The sequence below is a fragment of the Megalops cyprinoides genome, chromosome 15 (genome assembly GCF_013368585.1).
Source record: "Megalops cyprinoides isolate fMegCyp1 chromosome 15, fMegCyp1.pri, whole genome shotgun sequence".
Classification (NCBI taxonomy): Eukaryota; Metazoa; Chordata; class Actinopteri; order Elopiformes; family Megalopidae; genus Megalops; species Megalops cyprinoides.
In genome coordinates, this window is record NC_050597.1 from 918,783 (window position 1) to 937,132 (window position 18,350).

General features: G+C 43.4%; 1 protein-coding gene across 1 annotated transcript in view; it reads right to left on the reverse strand.

Moving 5' to 3' along the window:
* Nucleotides 1-18,350, reverse strand: part of grid1a (glutamate receptor, ionotropic, delta 1a) — a 233,965-nt gene that overhangs the window by 83,258 nt on the left and 132,357 nt on the right. Inside the window, exon 4 of the mRNA XM_036546860.1 lies at nt 16,123-16,328. Coding sequence (XP_036402753.1) covers nt 16,123-16,328 — 206 coding nt within the window. The remainder of the gene's footprint in view (nt 1-16,122; nt 16,329-18,350) is intronic.

Genomic DNA, 18,350 nt, shown 5'->3' on the forward strand with positions numbered 1-18,350 from the left:
ACATAAAAATACATATTACCTTATACAGTGTTACAGTGTCACATGGTGCCGAACGTTCAGCCAAAAGTGCATTCAAAGAATGTTAACTAATCATACAACTCATACTGATAGTACAACAATTATGGGAAAAAGCTATGTTAAAATACTGGGTGGTTGGTCAGCCATATGCCATACCAGACATAAGATATGAGTGATATTAACACTCAACATACTTAAGTGTTTATCAATATTCAAAAGTGGTATAGTATGGTAGCAATGCATAATGATAACTGAAGGTAAATTTGCAGTAACGCTGGCATATGTTGCGGCAATTAACAGCAGGTGCAAGTCCCCAGAGGAATGTGCAATTCAAACACGCCCTGTATCACTTAGTTCATCTGAAGGTAAGCACGGCAGGATTTTTGAGAACGGTGGATGAGGTGAATTTTCTCCTCCACCTGCATATGAATCTAGAAAAATCATCAGCTGGCATTGTTGTTGCACTATGGGAACACTGTTCACACGGTGAAAATGTCTCTGCACACTAACCCCAGGTCATAACAGTGTCCTCATAAACCAGCAGGGCTTAACCATCATGCACTGTTTAAATTTGCTTTGTTGTTGTTCACTAACCACTATCCGTGCAATAAAATAATCATTTACAAGCAGATATAAGGCAGGATTGCCCCGAGCACTTCTTAATTCATCACTATTAATTACTTTAAACAGAGAGAGTAATCAGCGCTCTCCATCGTATCCTCACTGTGTGTGTTCAGCTCGGGCTGTCTGTGCACGCTGGTGATCGGGCTGTATTTGTAGGCGTGATCTCCCTGCTGCTCTGTGATAAATATACATGCATGTGACAAGATGAAATATAAACATTTGCAATGATTATTTATATAACTGACAAGAGAACATAATTAAAAAAAATGAAAAAGCATACTTCTAGCACATTTTTTCAAGTCAAACTCTGGGAAAACAAACTTTAATGGTTTCTCTGTCAGTTAGGTCAAACAATCTCAGATTTGACAAGAACTGACTTTCAAGGCATTTTGGCCTGTAGCACAAAATATGAGTCCCAGCAATGTCTGGCAGCTTTCTGTTGAATGGCACACATTGTAGGCAGGTACAATGAACAAAGATTAATGGTGATATCCCAGGGAGATGTTCTGTAAATGCCCTTTAGGTTCATTCAGGGGGAGACGGCAGCTAGTCTGTACATTTCAGCCTGCAATTCAAAGAACCTTTCAAGTCATATCGTACCCTGGAAGGCATCAGCTTTTGGCCATTTGAACCACAGACAATTACTCCACAATAAGCAAACTGTGAAAAGGGGAAATTTGTATTACTGGTGGGTTCTGTTTGAACTACAACAATGGCGGCAAGTTAGTCAGTTGAAAATGAGGTATTTCTGCGAAATGTACACACACACACACACACACACACACACACACACAAACATGTACATACACCCACGTACATGATAATAAAAAAAAAATCCCCCCTCTGTAGGTGATCCTCAGTGATTTGGCTTTCCACTAAAACCGACACAGAGATATTACAACATTTACACAGGTACACAGCATGCGCAGGATTAGGGCCAGGTGCCTACATGACTGGATTAGAGCATCTCATCAGGTCCTCAGTGAAATGGGCTCTGTAGAAAAGCATGCACCTTTACTATGATGCTTTTATGCACACCTGATAAGACCCCATTCGGTGAACAAATCTCCCCCGCACTCATTCAGTCTATTTAAAAAGGAGCTGTCACAGAGACCTTCACAGGTTGCATTTCATATGAATAAATCTGAGCATTGATAGCCATGCCCTCAGAGATGAGCGATGCCCTAATGGAGCACCTTACAACTACGTATAGGGAGCCATCATACAGCATACACAATCTGCACTTGAGAGGAAAACAAGCTTAAACGTTAGATAGGAAAAGTGGGCCATTTCTGAGGCAGCGGATGCTTACAGTCTACAATATTATCAGTCCTGAAGAGCTCACAAAAGAGAGAGGGCCCACAATTCAGCACCAACCTGATGTATCAAAGTGCCCATGCTTTGAATTTAAAGAAAGCTATGATGGCTCATGAGTGACATGGCTGATGGGTAAGGACTGGCATATCTGTGATGACAAGTATTGACTATTCTCCATTACCAAAGGAAATGCCACCGTAAGATCATCGGCTAATGTCTAAACACCAGTAACCCTGTTGATAAGATCAAAGAACTCAAAAATCACAAATATCTATCATACTGTATTATCACCACCTCTCAAGACATGTTTACTATCAAGACATCTGTTAATGTTCAACATCAAAGTCTATTAAAATTATTTCTTCTGTAACATTGTCATAAAAGGAACAAAGACATATTTCTCAGAGGTCTTGCTGTGAACAAGGATGACATCGTAAGACAAAACATAAAATACATATGTGCTAATATTGATGTGTCAGTCATCCTTTATAATGAGTAGGTGTTATATCTCCAGATGCTATTATATTTTCTTTTTATTATTGTTGTAATAATGAATGAATGACTGATGACAAATGACAAATGTTTTCCTATGTTCCCTCCGAATGAATCAGCTTGTCTGTCTGTCTGTATTGTGTATGAAGCTATGAGGGGTTTGTGAAAGACACTCCTGTGATTTCTTAGCAATCTGTGAAGGACAGACTACATGCCTCTAACTGCATTGACTGTTGGTACCCCTGCCACAGAATGTGTGAAGGATTCAGCTCAGTCCACAGACCCTGACCATAAGCATAGCTGTGAAGCATTAAATCTTAAAGAACTTCACACATACTGTGCACCCCACTGCACTCAAATCCCAGAATCCTACACATTTGGTAATACATCATTAGTACACAGTCCACATCTCCTGTTCCACAGGGACGTCCACCTGAGGAATAGATACAGACACCATGCAAACTGTCACCATAACAAAGCTATGAAACCCATCTTGTGGGAACGTTACTGTTACTGGTCTTCAGACACTGTCCCTCTACAGTGGCCTGAACGCCCTCACTGATGGAGACACTTACTGCCTGTCTGAGGTGTGACACTTCCAGCTTCTGCTTGTGAGACTTTTGAGTCTGAAGCTGCATGTTCAGCACCTCATTTCAGCCACATTCCCGAGACAGTTAATAACATATTGCGACTGCTGACAAGCTAGCATCGCTGCCTTAGGCCGAAATGCTTGTCAAAATCATGTTTGTCAAATTAAAACTCCAGAGAAACCCAAGCTCAAAGCTCTTTTGTTTGTTAATGTGCTTGTCTTTGGGCTCTGTGGGACATGCTGTGAGTCAGAGAGCAAGTGGCAGCCAGGCAGACATCACAATCCCTTTACAACACAAAGAGGGCTATAGACACAGGGCAAACACCAAGGCACCTTCCCTCTCTGCCCTGCTGAGCGCTCAGTCGTCTGCGGCTCAGTGCACTTTCACGGGCTCACCCTGCACAGTGTCACGCTGGGCTAGTGATGAAAAGGCTGTCCGCCATCCCTCATTTATAGGGATGCACCTATGCACCCTGATTTGAGGAGATGAATTTGAATGAAGGTCCAGTGGCAGCTGGTGTCTTTATAGGCACCTCTGACTCTGTCCCTGGAATACTTAATAACCCTCCTGTACTGCGTGCTTTTTACATGCAGGGACCAAGAATTTAGAGTAGAAAAGACTGGAATGTGGGTTTTATTGCACATTTTACAACATGCAATATTACATAGTGTTTTTGTTGTGAAAATCAGCTTATTCCACATCGTTTTAGTGAAAAGCTGAAATGTCTGAACATCTTTAATCGACATGTTGTTAATGATTCTAAATCAGCCAGTTAGCTACAATGGAATACTGTTATTTGTTCATGTTAATTGTTCATAGTGATGCAAATATGTATCTTGTGAACTAGTCCTACATCAGTAACTTTAGCTAAATGACTGAGTTACTGGGTAACTTATAATCAGAGAGAAGATATATTAGCTTGCTAGCTAATGTTATACTAGCAGTAGCATTATGATAAAACACATTTAGCTAGGTTGTTTGACAACTTGCCAGGCTGTTCCTGCCAAAACATCCGAATGTTTGCAGGAATGAGGTATTTTGTTTAGTTGGCATCATAACTTTGCATTGAAAAATCCTGCCTGCAGATACCCTTTGCCCAGATACTCTAAAACGTCTAGTCCTGCAGATCACTGAGCAGCACCTCAAGTGCAGAAATAAGTCATTCCTTACATTACCAAAGCACAAGAAACGTACTGAATGTGAATGTTTCCTCATTCCAATTTTTAATTGCATGATAAATTGACTTGATTAGCCACGAGCTACCTCAGTCGTGCCAAATATGGCTGCTAGCACCAGCCGCCACTCAGATCCAGGTCCATTAAGAGGAAGGTTCACAGTTCCTGAAGAGGCACCTGCTATGAGTAGCTGCTGAAAGGTTCAACATGCAGTCAGAGGCAGCGACCTTCAGCCCGTATGCCACATGCCCCTGCAGAGTCTGGGGCAGCTCCTCTACCCCATCGCTTCCACCCAGAGCTGCTGCAGGGCTGACACACTAATGGCCCCCTGTGTCACTCCAAAATACTCACCACAGGTCACCACAAACTCTGCATTAAATTCCTGTGGACAGAAACTTTCTCAACACCTATCATACCAAGACAGTGTTTTGCATACTACAAGGTCTAACTAATACTTACACACATCTTTCTCATGTTGTATGTAGTGTAAATGTGCTGTTCAGATTTCCAGTACAAATGTATTTTACTATAAAAAGATATGGAATAAATTCTCATAGCAGCAAATATGCTTATAATAACTTCTTATGAAAACAACAGAATATTACAGAATTACACATTCCAGTGAGAAGGAAAATACCTTGAGTGAGGCAGTCCATGGAGGAAGGAGCATACCCAGCTGGATGACATGAGAGGAAACAGGACTACAAAGCTGGTAAAATACTGCCTTAAGATCAGGCAACAAAGTGTACAAAGTGTAAAGAAGATGCACAATTTACATACGTGACAAAAAATTTGGATATTTTAACTCCAGAACAATTTAGATTGGGGAAAAGGGTGGAAGACGTTATATAAAATGTAATATTTATTTAGAAACACAAAATTTATGTCAAGCATACTGCACAAGTGGCTCAGTCTGTGTTGAGCGTCACACTGTTGAAAATTGTCCTTCATTGTTTGTGGAATTTTTCAGAGGAATGGAAGGTGAAAAGCTGTTTTAAATATTCTGAAAATGTAAAAAACTTAAACTGTATTTACACTGACTGATATAAATATTTATTTTCAGATTTAAGACTGTAGGTTGTTGAGAATGAATTACAACAGGCAATTTATTTATAAAAGGCTTTTTACCCTTGCCTGACATTTCAGACCAACAGGAGGAATAATGATCCATCAGCTTAAGGACCTGCCAGGACTGACCTTTTTATTATTAAATACCAACATTTGAGTACAAAGGCTGCTTTTTAGTATATTTCTAAAATAAATATGAAAACAGTTAAACAAAATGTTTAATTATCACATTAAGTGTTTCAAAGTCTACAGCTACTTGGAACCAACCAACCCCTAAAGTGCAAACTTTTCCACAGTCAGTGAAAAGAAAGTGTGTGTAGCATGCAGCTGACAGCAGATGACAGAAACAACCTTTGGGGAATTCAGCTTTTTATACCCAGTTATATTGCAGAAAAATGTAACAAAGGGTGTAAATCTCTTACAAACCCAGGACAGCAATTGGGTGGGTAGGAAAGAGAGAGAATCGTAATAATTACTATTATTGGTAGTAAGTGCTATATCAGTGATTATTATTCAGTAGCATAATTCTTTTGATTTGTTTCATTGATTTCTGGCTCTACATTTTCTGGTTGTTGCTTTGGCAACATGTTCTCCATATGCCAAGCCATTACAGCTTCAGAATTGAACTGAGAGAGAGAGAGAGGGAGAGAGAGAGGGAGAGAGAGAGAGAGAGGGAGAGAGAGAGGGAGAGAGAGAGGGAGAGAGAGGGAGGGAGAGAGAGGGAGAGAGAGGGAGAGAGAGGGAGAGAAGGAGAGAGAGAGAGAGAGGGAGGGAAGGAGAGTATGAAAGAGTATGAAAGAGTGAAGCAGAGAGACTGTGTAAAGGAGTGAGGGAGGAAGAAAGGCCCGGGGGAAGATGACATGTGGGACAGTGACAGATTGCTCCTTAGCAGGCTGTATTTTCACAGAGTGTTGTGAGGAGAAAGGAATCAGGGAGATGCATGAGGAGGTAAGGGGTGAGGTCAGGGAATAGGCCTGGGGCCAAACAGGAGTGATTAGAGTGGGCACAGAGCTAGATAAACTCCGCAGTGTGGCCCTTAATTTTTCACTGTCCAACTGCGTGCATCACACGCATAGCCACATAACCCCCCGTGCTCACACTCCGTCATTCTGCCAGGCTCAGAAAGGACAAAGCTAAAAAACCGGTGTGTCATTGGTTCCAAACCTCCAACGGTTTCAGTAGCTCCACAGCCAGTAGGAGACAAACTAATATAACGATCACACTTCTGCCATCACTCTGTGTATTGCAATAATGCACTCATAAAACCTGTGCTGCTACTACTGCTGTATTAACAGGAGTGATGTGTCTGCCACACGCCTGAGATGCCACACACTTTAATTAAACAGGCTAAAAAGCACTTTGAACAATATTATTGTTTAGCCATGGTGATTTTTGTATGCATTTTTTGTATGGTGTTTATTTAAATAAGAGTGAATAAGACTTCCATCTTATATTGAGATGCACTATGAGTGTAGTTATACTGTAACTAACAATTACAATGTAATCATAATGTAATGGCATGTAGTTACACTGTTATTACATAATTATTTACAGTACATAACTAAGTTGTTGATCCCTATCCATAACGATTACAGTGTAGTTGATGTGTAGCGGTGTGCAGTTCCACTCTTGTTATGAAATCAATGTGTAACTTCACTGGTACACATACAGCTTAATGCAAAGTGTGTCTGAGAGAGGCAAACTGCTAGACAAAAAAGAAACACCTCAGGAATAGGTTGTGTACCTCAACTTGGTTAGTACTGGAATAACTTAACTCCTCAATTAAGAATGTTATTTTATATGTGAATTAAATCAATGATTCAGATCATAGTGTACGGATGTATGAATAATCATATCATGATATCATAACACTTGAACACCAAGAACACTTTGGAAGACCATAATAAGGGGAATTCAGCAAACTCTTCAAAGAACTGTTTGCAATGAAAACATTGTGTGGGTGTTTTTTGAAACCATGCCTTAAAACCATGCTTTAAAACAAAAAAGAAACTTATATTCTTTCATCTCACACTTACAAACATTTGGAGTGGTTTTGTTTTCCAATGACACAGTGACATTCAGAATGGAAATACTTAAACGGTACACAGTGGGTATGCTTCTCTATATTGCGCTTATTTTTACACTTATAAAGAATTTCCGTCCGACCAAATGCCAAAAAAAAGAAAAAAAATGCAACCGTAAATAAGATCCAATAAAAGATAAGAAATATCTTCTGGGGACGTGCTGTTATCCGCGACAGGGGCTGCCTGAGAGTCAGAGCGACGCAGTGTAATACACTGAACCTTCCCCGAGTAATGGCATTCAGATAAAAGCAATCAATGTCCCGGCTGCTCATCAGCATTCTGAGTGTGCCTAATGGAGCCTCCACCTTTTTTATCACTGCAAGGAGAGTTTTATCTGCTTTTAAAATTCCCTCTCTGAAAGCACCAACACACGCCCCTAACCACTCCACTCTCATTAGCTCTCAGGGTAATGCAGTGATGGATGTGGGGAGGGGGCGGAGCCTGAGCTGATGGCAGTGCTGCCAATCAACCATAAGCAGGAAGGATGTTTACCACCTTACAACACCTGCAGATGCCTCAGGGGAATCCTCACCTGCGTAATCAAAAAATAATAATTTTAGACAGCAGTCACAGGTGCTTTAATCATCATATATAGAAGCAGTAAGGTAAATCTAACACTCTTGTGTCCCGCTTGCCATGTGCAGAGCCCCTCAGTGACAGCGAGCCGCTGTGCTACGTTAAGACCCCTCGCTCATGTGACAGCGAGCCGCTGTGCTACGTTAACACCCCTCGCTCATGTGACAGCGAGCCGCTGTGCTACGTTAACACCCTGCACACATGTGCAGAACCCCTCAGTGACAGCGAGCCACTGTGCTACGTTAACACCCCTCGCACATGTGCAGAACCCCTCAGTGACAGCGAGCCGCTGTGCTACGTTAAGACCCCTCGCTCATGTGACAGCGAGCCGCTGTGCTACGTTAAGACCCCTCGCACACATGTGCAGAACCCCTCAGTGACAGCGAGCCACTGTGCTACGTTAAGACCCCTCGCTCATGTGCAGAGCCCCCAGTGACAGCGAGCCGCTGTGCTACGTTAAGACCCCTCGCTCATGTGCAGAGCCCCAAGTGACAGCGAGCCGCTGTGCTACGTTAAGACCCCTCGCTCATGTGCAGAGCCCCCAGTGACAGCGAGCCGCTGTGCTACGTTAAGACCCCTCGCTCATGTGCAGAACCCCTCAGTGACAGCGAGCCGCTGTGCTACGTTAAGACCCCTCGCTCATGTGCAGAACCCCTCAGTGACAGCGAGCTGCTGTGCTACGTTAAGACCCCTCGCTCATGTGACAGCGAGCCGCTGTGCTACGTTAAGACCCCGCACACATGTGCAGAGCCCCCAGTGACAGCGAGCCGCTGTGCTACGTTAAGACCCCTCGCTCATGTGCAGAACCCCTCAGTGACAGCGAGCCGCTGTGCTACGTTAAGACCCCTCGCTCATGTGCAGAACCCCTCAGTGACAGCGAGCCGCTGTGCTACGTTAAGACCCCTCGCACACATGTGCAGAACCCCTCAGTGACAGCGAGCCGCTGTGCTACGTTAAGACCCCTCGCACCTACACCCTCAGCAGTCTCATGCTCATCTGGTTGTGAATACAGGGTGATTCAGCCAACAGCTCTGCCCGGGCTTCTCCCAGGACGCAGTGAGGGGTGTGCCTGTGGGTCCCTTTCAAAGAAAAAAAATCTGTATTGCTACTGTTGAATCCCCCACTGATACAAGATATATTTACTCACATTCATATATCTGACACCTCTCATTCAAAACTTCATCCACCTACAATGAAGTGTTGCCATAAACTGTACAACAGCTTTGCATATTGCACCATGCATCAGTAGGATTAACACTCACATAAACAATGAAATGACAGACAAAACCCCTCACCATGTTGCCGAATGCACGCACATCACTTTTTTGTGTTTTTTGTGCTGATACCCAAACCTGCAGCATCTATTCCTGTTTGAAGTCTGAAGGGAAGTAAAAACAGCATCTAAAGCCATCGGATCACCATTACCACCAATTACCACCAATACAGGACATATCAAACGCTGCAAGAAGAAGGCACTATGCATTATGCAGGGCACAAGTCACCCCGCTCACAGTTTTTTCTCTTACCTCCCTTCGGGGAAGTGCTTACAGAGCATCACAGCGCGGGCCTCCTGCTTCAGGGACAGTTTTTACCCTCAGGCAATAAGGTTCCTGAACAACAGTTCAGTTAGAAGGAGGGCTGAGGTCTGATCTACGGTTTTACTTTTTTTTATTTATTTATTTTTTTTTATTGTACTTTTATTGCTATTTATCAGTATTTATTGTTATTCATTGATATTGGGCTAAGAGAGCACCAGGGCACATTTTATTTCATTGCTTATGGTACTCTGTACTCGTATGCACATGACAAATAAACTTGAACTTGAACTATATCTGACACCTCTCATTCAAAACCTCATCCACCTACAATGAAGTGTTGCCATAGACTGTACAACAGCTCTGCATATTGCACCACGCATCAGTAGGATTAACACTCACATAAACAATGAAATGACAGACGAAACCCCTCACCATGTTGCCGAATGCATGCACATCACTTTTTTTGTGTTTTTTGTGCTGATACCCAAACCCGCAGCATCTATTCCTGTTTGAAGTCTGAAAGTCATCATTACAGGAATCAAAGCCGAAACAGCAGGAATAACCCTTACCTGTGTGTAACCCTTCAGCCCCTCTTACACAGTACCCATCCCTGCCGTCCGATAATAAGCACTATGGCACCAGGGTTAGAGCAGCTGTACAGAGTGGTAAATTCAATGAAACTACAAACTCTGATCCAAAGTGTGCTCCTGATGATGTGAAATGCTGAGAGGTTTCCCTGAAAATATGCCTTAAACTGCTGAATAGCAAACTGCAGCCGCCTCTGTATTTGAACGCAAGAAGAGCATTATTTGGCACTAACCCACATGTTAGGCAAGAGCAAGTTCAGGTCCATAGTGGCAGAACTGTCTCTGGAGATTCATGTCTGGACAATCTCCACAGTGTTAGCCCCAGTTTAGCATCCACTATGTTCAGGTTGATTGTTGCATTGCACTGGAAAACCAGGCAAAAAATAGACTAAAATACTAGTAAAGTAAAGCACTACTAAAATACTACAACACAGAATGTCTCCTGTTATTATACTGGTGTCCCATTATTATACTTTCCTTCCTAATGTTTAATAACTTGTTAATCTGTGGGATCATCTTTGATCACATGCTGTATGTCAGTGCCGTCTCTGTCTGGCATCAGCAGTAATGTATTTGTTAATGTCAGTAAAACCACTCCTGTGAGGAGTTCCCCTGCTACTGAGGGAGAGAAGCATGCTGGGATATTAGAACGCTGCCTCATCTTCCACTGGAACCTGGACCACACTGGAGTGAGTTCATTCCTGACTGGACTGTGTCAGCAGCTTGGAGAAGCAAAGGGACAAACAGGAGAGCGTTTTTATTGGTCTGTAGTGTGAGTTTGCAATATAACTTGCACTGCACCATTAAACATACAAGGCCAATTATGTCAATAATACCATTTTGTCTTTTATAATTCGCCATCACAGCCCATCATAAAAGGAGAACAATTTGTGTAGTACACGTAGCAAAATACTAAACAAAAAGACTCTTGAATAGGAAAATTTTATGTAAGTAAAACAAATTTATGCCTTGTGTTTTACAAGCATTCTGAGCATTCTGGTTACGTCTGTGATCAGCTTGTGTTAATGGAAAGTATGGGTGGCAATAAAAGTGAGAGAAAAAACAACCCCTCAACAGGTTTAGTGTCTAATTAATGCAAATGTAGCCCTTTTTGGGCTTAATACAACACATTAACACCTACTTGATAAACACCCATGTGATAATAGTTTTTTCCTTTCTTCAATGATGATAATTACACAGCCATCTTAGAGAAATATTGCAACTATGTGTACAGGGTGTGCAACACTGGTCCCATTCAAACAACAGCATGTTGCCAGGAAGTGTTGCTTTAATCTGTGCTTGTGTCTGCTAAATCCAGGCAGGAGGTGAGATAGACAGACAACAGGGTGGAGAATGGTAATCACGGCCGTAACCAAACGCAAGGGTTCCTATAACAGTCTGAGCAGCAGGGAGCAAAAATATAAGAGAAATGAGGAAGAAAAAAACAAGCCTTGGAGTGCAATTTAGTCTGAGTTGGATAGAAGGTCATGTATTAGAAGAAAAATCAGCTGCTAGAGGAATTGCTACTGTAATGTAGACCACTGACAGCCACAGTCTTGAGAGTTATGCTGTATATAGAACCTGCCTAGTAATGCTAATGATAATGTGTCAGATTTGTACTGAAGCTTTTGTCTCTTTCAAGGAACACATCACGCTGGCATAGAAGTATCCAGACAAGGTCAGAGTCTACAAATGTGGAGTAAGATAACACAGCAAGTGGAGTCAAAGACTCCAGAGAGGCAGCCATGCTCCCCTCACCCTCCTGTTCTCAGTCTCCTCTCTCTGTGGCCAAAGGTCTAATGACTCCCCCACTCCCTGCTCCCATATCCCAGCGGGAGGGAAGATGCCCCTTGCCTCTGTCTCATCCATCTCCTCCCAGCCTGTCGGGCCACTCAATCTATCTCCCTGACAACGGGAGCATGGAGACAGCCTCCTGCGTTGGGGGAGGAGAGGGAGGGACCACCAGAACAGGGGAAAGCGGCAAAGTGAAAATGCTGACTAACCTGGACCCGGCTGCCTCGCTCTGCTCTGTGAAGGATGGCTGCGATGGAGGACAGCAGCCAGCCGATGCTAAAGAGCTCACTACACACCCACCTCCCGAAATCCCCGCGCCTATGCCGTGCAGAGACAGAGCCTCTCAGCGGAGTCAGACGCTGGATGTGCTGACACTCGGGGCAGCACAGTTTAGATCTTTCCCCAGGAGCACTGAATGCCACAAATAAACCATTTAAAGGAGCTTCCTTGACCAAGGGATGCTGAGTGCATGGTATTCTCTCCTCTTGTAAACACAGACGAACGCTGTAAGACATAACCTCTCGTCCTTCAGTGATATACCAGACCCTGTGTCAGCTCTCTAAATCACTGTATTCTTAACTCCCCAGCAACCTTGGCTTCCTTTCTGAAACCTGAACTAATTAAGATACCTAATTCATGCTCAATGCACTAAGCATCTTTTCAAACCAAAACAGCAACTGGCTTTGAAATATGCAGCTCTTTACAAAAAAAATGCACCCACACCAAATTTCATTAGATATGTATCTCTAGACTTGATCCTCTTACAGAATTACAGTTGAGCCAGTGTCTGGGAGAGAGAGAGAGGCAATGAGAACACAACTTCTGAGACAGAATGCAGTAACCTTCAGCAGGTGAAGTCTGTCCGGGGAACAGAAGTGCACAATGTGTGCTGCTTTATTAAAAAGCAGATCAAAACACCTCACATTCTCTCTTACTGGCCCAAAACTCATTTTCATGTCACATTTGAAAATTTGAAAAAATGTAAAAGTAAGCTAACAATTTCACAGTTTATTGATACATTTGTACTCTGACTTTACTCACACTGCACAAATTTTAATAGATTAAAAAAAAATCTATTTCTTGTCCTTCAAAATGAACTGTTGTTTTGTCCCCATGGTATGACAAAAAATTAAATTTCATAAAAAACAGACTGTCGATAACTTTCTAATGATAGCACAAGAATATATAACATATGTACATAAATTAATGACCTTGAGAAAATTCTGTTTTTTCTCATGGCTTTAATTCATATTTTAATGTCATAAGCTGGTTGGCAGCATTTGGATGAACACTCTTCCCTACACTGTGTGCAGATGGTCACACACATTACTATCTGGGCGGAATAAACTTGGACGAGAGATATTGCAAAACCATTAGTTTATAACTCATAAAATCTTATGACTGCTTTTACAGTTCTAACCATCTCAGGGGACTGATTCAGAATAATGTTTTATTGTCTTTTTATGTAAATTCAAGCAAAAAACACCATTAAAAACCACAGTGGCAATACATATTTATGTCCTAAAACAGCAGCTCCTCCTTCCTGTTTTAAAAATGAATAGATCATATGGAGGCAAGACAGTGGTATGACAGCGTTAGCAGCTCAGATGCTGTATCTTCAGAAGGCTGCGGTCTTAAAGGCCATTACAGAACATCTGAGAGGCCACAGTGTCCAGTCCAGTGAGGGTGATGGGCAGCCTGTGTAGATGCAGGAGTGGAATCAGCCTGTGTCAGTTAATACTGATTACAGTAAGATGGTGATTCACCCTCTCCTGGCAGCACATACATTTCATATTCATTACATTTTCTGCATATTACATTTGCTTAGCAGACGCTGTTATCCAGATTGACATAGCTAATCTTACATGTTATCCATTTATACAGCTGGATATTTACTGAGGCCATTAGGATTAAGCACCTGGCTCTAAGTTACAACAGCATCGGCCTGGGTTGGGAATCAGCCTGGTAATAGGCTAAGAGCCCTGATCTTCACTGCTGCTCCACACTGCTGCTCCATGCTGCTGCTCCCCAATGCTGCTCCCCAATGCTGCTCCCCACTGCTACTCCACACTGCTACTCCACACTGCTGCTCCCCACTGCTGCTCCTCACTGCTTCTCTACATGGCTGCTCCATTAATCCTCCCCATTGACAGATTTTTCCTGACTCTATAAATGGCTTTATGATTGTTATGATTAGATATGATCTCAGTATTCAGTCAGAGTGAAAATCTATTTTCTTACACAAATGTACCGCATCATGCTGCATGTGTTATCAATAGCTGCATCAGTGTTTAGAATATTAAATGATCCCACGTCATAGGTGAACCATGAAATTAATTACGACACCAGTGTTCACCTGTGTTTTCAGCACAGTCTCAGCCGCATAAACCACCGAGACAGAGGCTTATGGGTTATTTGTCCAGAAGTGAAGTGAAGAGAAACTCCCCCAGGCAGCTGGCGTCAGAGCTGCGTGGCAGGTTTCCAGTGAAACCACAGAAATGCTCGTTCTGAAGACCCTGAGTTCCAGCTCCTGGCTCGCAGCAGAAAACTGCTCACCTGTCAGCGCTGACAAGTGCAACAAGACAGCTCTGTGCTGCTTTTTAAAAGGCCAAAAACCTCCAGCACACTGAAACAGCCGAGAGTACAGTGATCCAGATGAGGACACGGGCGGACTGCAAACCGAAGAGGAACCGTAGTAAACAAACTTATACGAGCTGAGAGCAAGGCCGTGCTCCCACTCAGACATTTTCACAAACCCACAGTGATCCTCTCTCCTCTGTAATAACTCTGTCTTGACTGGCCTGGCTGTGATGAGACAGCCTCATGTACTATTTTGATGACAGAAATTTAGCGCCACCTGAACTACCATTTACAATCTGATGGCCACATTTTGTCTGAGGAACACTGAGGTACATACATGTTCTTACTCACCTAATCCATTGACCGTTCTATATGGCTATTAGATTTCCTCCAAAAAAGCAAAGACATATTTTTGCATATATAAGCAAACCATATTTTTGACCATGACCATTGTTTTTTTTTTTTACTTTTTAGTGTAACAAAATGCTAACTCTAGGGTCTGAATACAGATGACCACGTTTTCTAAAATAAATTTCATTATTTGGGAATGATATGTACGGTGGCCGAGACGGCTCAATGCACTGCAACTTCAGAAAAAACACATGCAAATAGACACAACACCAGCAAATTAAAAAAACACCTTCATCAATTTGACAACACATGTGCTGCAAATACTCACAACATGAGCAAATAATGAAACGCACTGCAAATAATGACTTCCTGGAAAATATAACACTATAACATCATAAAGATGTTTTAAGAAGCATAAAATATCAAATATTTACGCATTTGTGTGCTTGTTGGAGTGGTTACGAGGTACTAAAAATATACCCTCTAAAAATATAGCAGCTCAGAAATATATAATAACAGCAACTATTCATCTTCCAGCAGTAACTGGCCTTCTGCCAATGATGGTGTCTCTGTTGTGCTGATCTCCAGTTTGCTTCAGAGGGGTGCTGTTCATAAGGGGGTTATCTCAAAGAATGAAAAATGAGAAAATATGGGTTATGGGTGTTCTATTAGACCTGCTGTACAGCATTATCAGTCTGCATGTGAAATGATGGGGAGAGAGGCGGCTACATTGTTGCAAGCAACAACACACTGTAAATATCTCTGAGTATGAGATAGGTGTGCAACAGTAATGCTGAGCTGGAAGGGCGCGCGTATGTTGTGAGTGTGTGTGTGTGTGTGTGTGTGTGTGTGTGTGTGTGTGTGTGTGTGTGTGTGTGAGTGTGTGTGAGTGTGTGTGAGCGTGTGTATGAGTGAGTGAGAGTGTGTGTGTATGTGTGTGAGTGTGTGAGCGTGTGTATGAGTGAGTGAGTGAGTGAGTGAGTGAGTGAGTGAGTGAGTGAGTGAGTGTGTGTGTGTGTGTGTGTGTGTGTATGCGTGAGTGTGTGTATGAGTTTGTGAGTGTGTGTATGAGTGAGTGAGAGTGTGTGTATGTGTGTGAGTGTGTGAGTGTGTGAGTGTGTGTATGAGTGAGTGAGTGAGTGAGTGTGTGTGTGAGCGTGTGTGAGCGTGTGTGTGTGTGTGTGTGTGTGTGTGTGTGTGTGTGTGTGTGTGTGTGAGTACGTGTATGAGTGAGTGAGAATGTGTGTATGAGTGAATGAGAATGTGTGTATGTGTGTGTGTGAGCATGAGCGTGTGTGTGTGACAGTCACAGTGTCGGTGGTTCTGACCTGGTGTATGAAGACCTGTGCTCCTCGGGGGCTGAGCAGTAGTATGGCGCGTCTGAGCGTGTCACGGTATCGGTTGAGCTCCTCGGTGCGCATGGTGCTGAACAGGCTGGAGAAGACGCGGCTGACGTTCCGGTCCACCCTCTGCAGCGACACGTCCAGCCCCTGCCGGGACGCCTGGTCCAGGAAGCCCTGCAGCCCGCGGATGTCTGCAGAGACACAGCACAGCCCGTGAGCCGGGGGACAGAGCAGGGAGACATGCAGCACCACCTGCACAAGGGCAGTACTGAAGCAGCACTCTGTCATCATCACCAGCATCCTCATCTTCATTTGCCAAGCTGGGCTTCCTCCAGACACATTCTCTCTGTAAAATCAAAGAGTTTTGCTCTCAAAGTGTTTTGAAGGACAATTACCCGATCAGAGGTAACTTGACAATCAAGTCATGCTATCACACATAACAAATGACAACATTTTACATTTGGTCTTATGAAGTATTCATAACATCTTTGTCAGCCCTAAATATTAACGATAACAGCTGTCATAAGCATACATAAAAATTATGACAAGATCAGGAAGCATATAATGACAATAATTAAGAGACTAGTGAGAAAATCTCATACATAACATGTCATATGGAGCCCAGCTGTTTACAGCTTTATAAAGATACTGTTTTTATGACATGTATGCATATACATGTTTGACAGGTGTGATGCATTTTATACAGGCGCAGCTATTAAAGCTATGACTTCTACAGTACACTCATTTCAAGTGTATTAAACAAATAATAAATGCACTCCTGACTTCAGCGCACCGACGGCTTCACACCTTATTAGCATAGCCAAACAGAGGGGAAAGGCTTTTCTCCTGCAGCGCAGTGCAGCTGTGAGGTTACAGCAGCTCAGAGCTCCCCGCCGCTTCCTGGGATCTGCTCATTTTCCTCGGCTGTTGTTTGCTCCCAGAGCCTCACAATGGGATTAGCATCAGGTGACTACGATAGCCAATAAATGACCTCGATTCCCCCTAATCAAAGCACACCTTCATGCTGGCGCTGCAGTGAGGAGTTATCCTGTTACCCCAGGCCGCTGAAATGCCTCGCCTCAGAGAGGCCTTTAAATCAATGGTGCAGCTGAGGTCAAAAATTATCACGGAGGAGAGCCGTGGAAGTCATGGAAGCCATGGTTTGTGGTGAGTAATTTTTTCTGGCTCGCTGTGTACGAGAAGTTTTGAGAGCGAAACATTGCCTGACAGGAATAAGTAAAAATAAAGATTCACCCTGAGGAACCCTATTGGGTAGATAAGGGAGTGGTACTGTTATCAGTATATGGTACATTCGATTATTGCCAGCCCTCAGAAATCAGCCTCCACCCTTTGAAATAGCTTCATTGACACAAACAACATCTTAAAACTGACAGGTTATGTCGACTAAGGTGAACACAGTTCCTCTGCCTTTGGTCCCAGTGACTGAGAGAAAAATCCAGAATGAGGACTGGGGGGAAGCCTACTGGAGAAGAGTCAGCGTGGAGAAGAGTCAGCGTGGAGAAGTGGCCTTCTTTCAGCACCTCTCCACTATAGATGCTCTTTCCTTCCCACACTTCCAGGCAGTGCCAGCACTTTTGAGCTTAATAGAGTGACAACACCTTAAAGAATCTTGTGCCAGTTCTGCGCATGTCTCTCACAGACGGCTGCCACAATTTTAAGTCAACATAGCTGTCACTGCACTGTCTGCGAGAGGCTCTTAGGGACAGTGATGGGTACAGACAGGATTCAACCTGCTCAACTGGAAAAAGACAAGTACAAGTCTGCACTATCACAGTAGCAAAAAGCTAAAAACCCTCCATCAAACTTTTGACCTTTCTTTAATCTAAATTATTCATTTCATTTGCAACAAGGGTAACAGTTGGACAAATCTCGCCCAACACACACAGAGCCGGTCTCACCCAACACACACGCAGAGCCGGTCTCACCCAACACACATGCAGAGCCGGTCTCACCCAACACACACACAGAGCCCGTCTCACCCAAAACACACGCAGAGCCTGTCTCACCCAACACGCAGAGCCGGTCTCACCCAACACACACACAGAGCCGGTCTCGCCCAACACACACAGAGCCGGTCTCACCCAACACACACGCAGAGCTGGTCTCGCCCAACACACACAGAGCCGGTTTCACCCAACACACGCAGAGTCGGTTTCACCCAACACGCAGAGCCGGTCTCACCCAACACACAC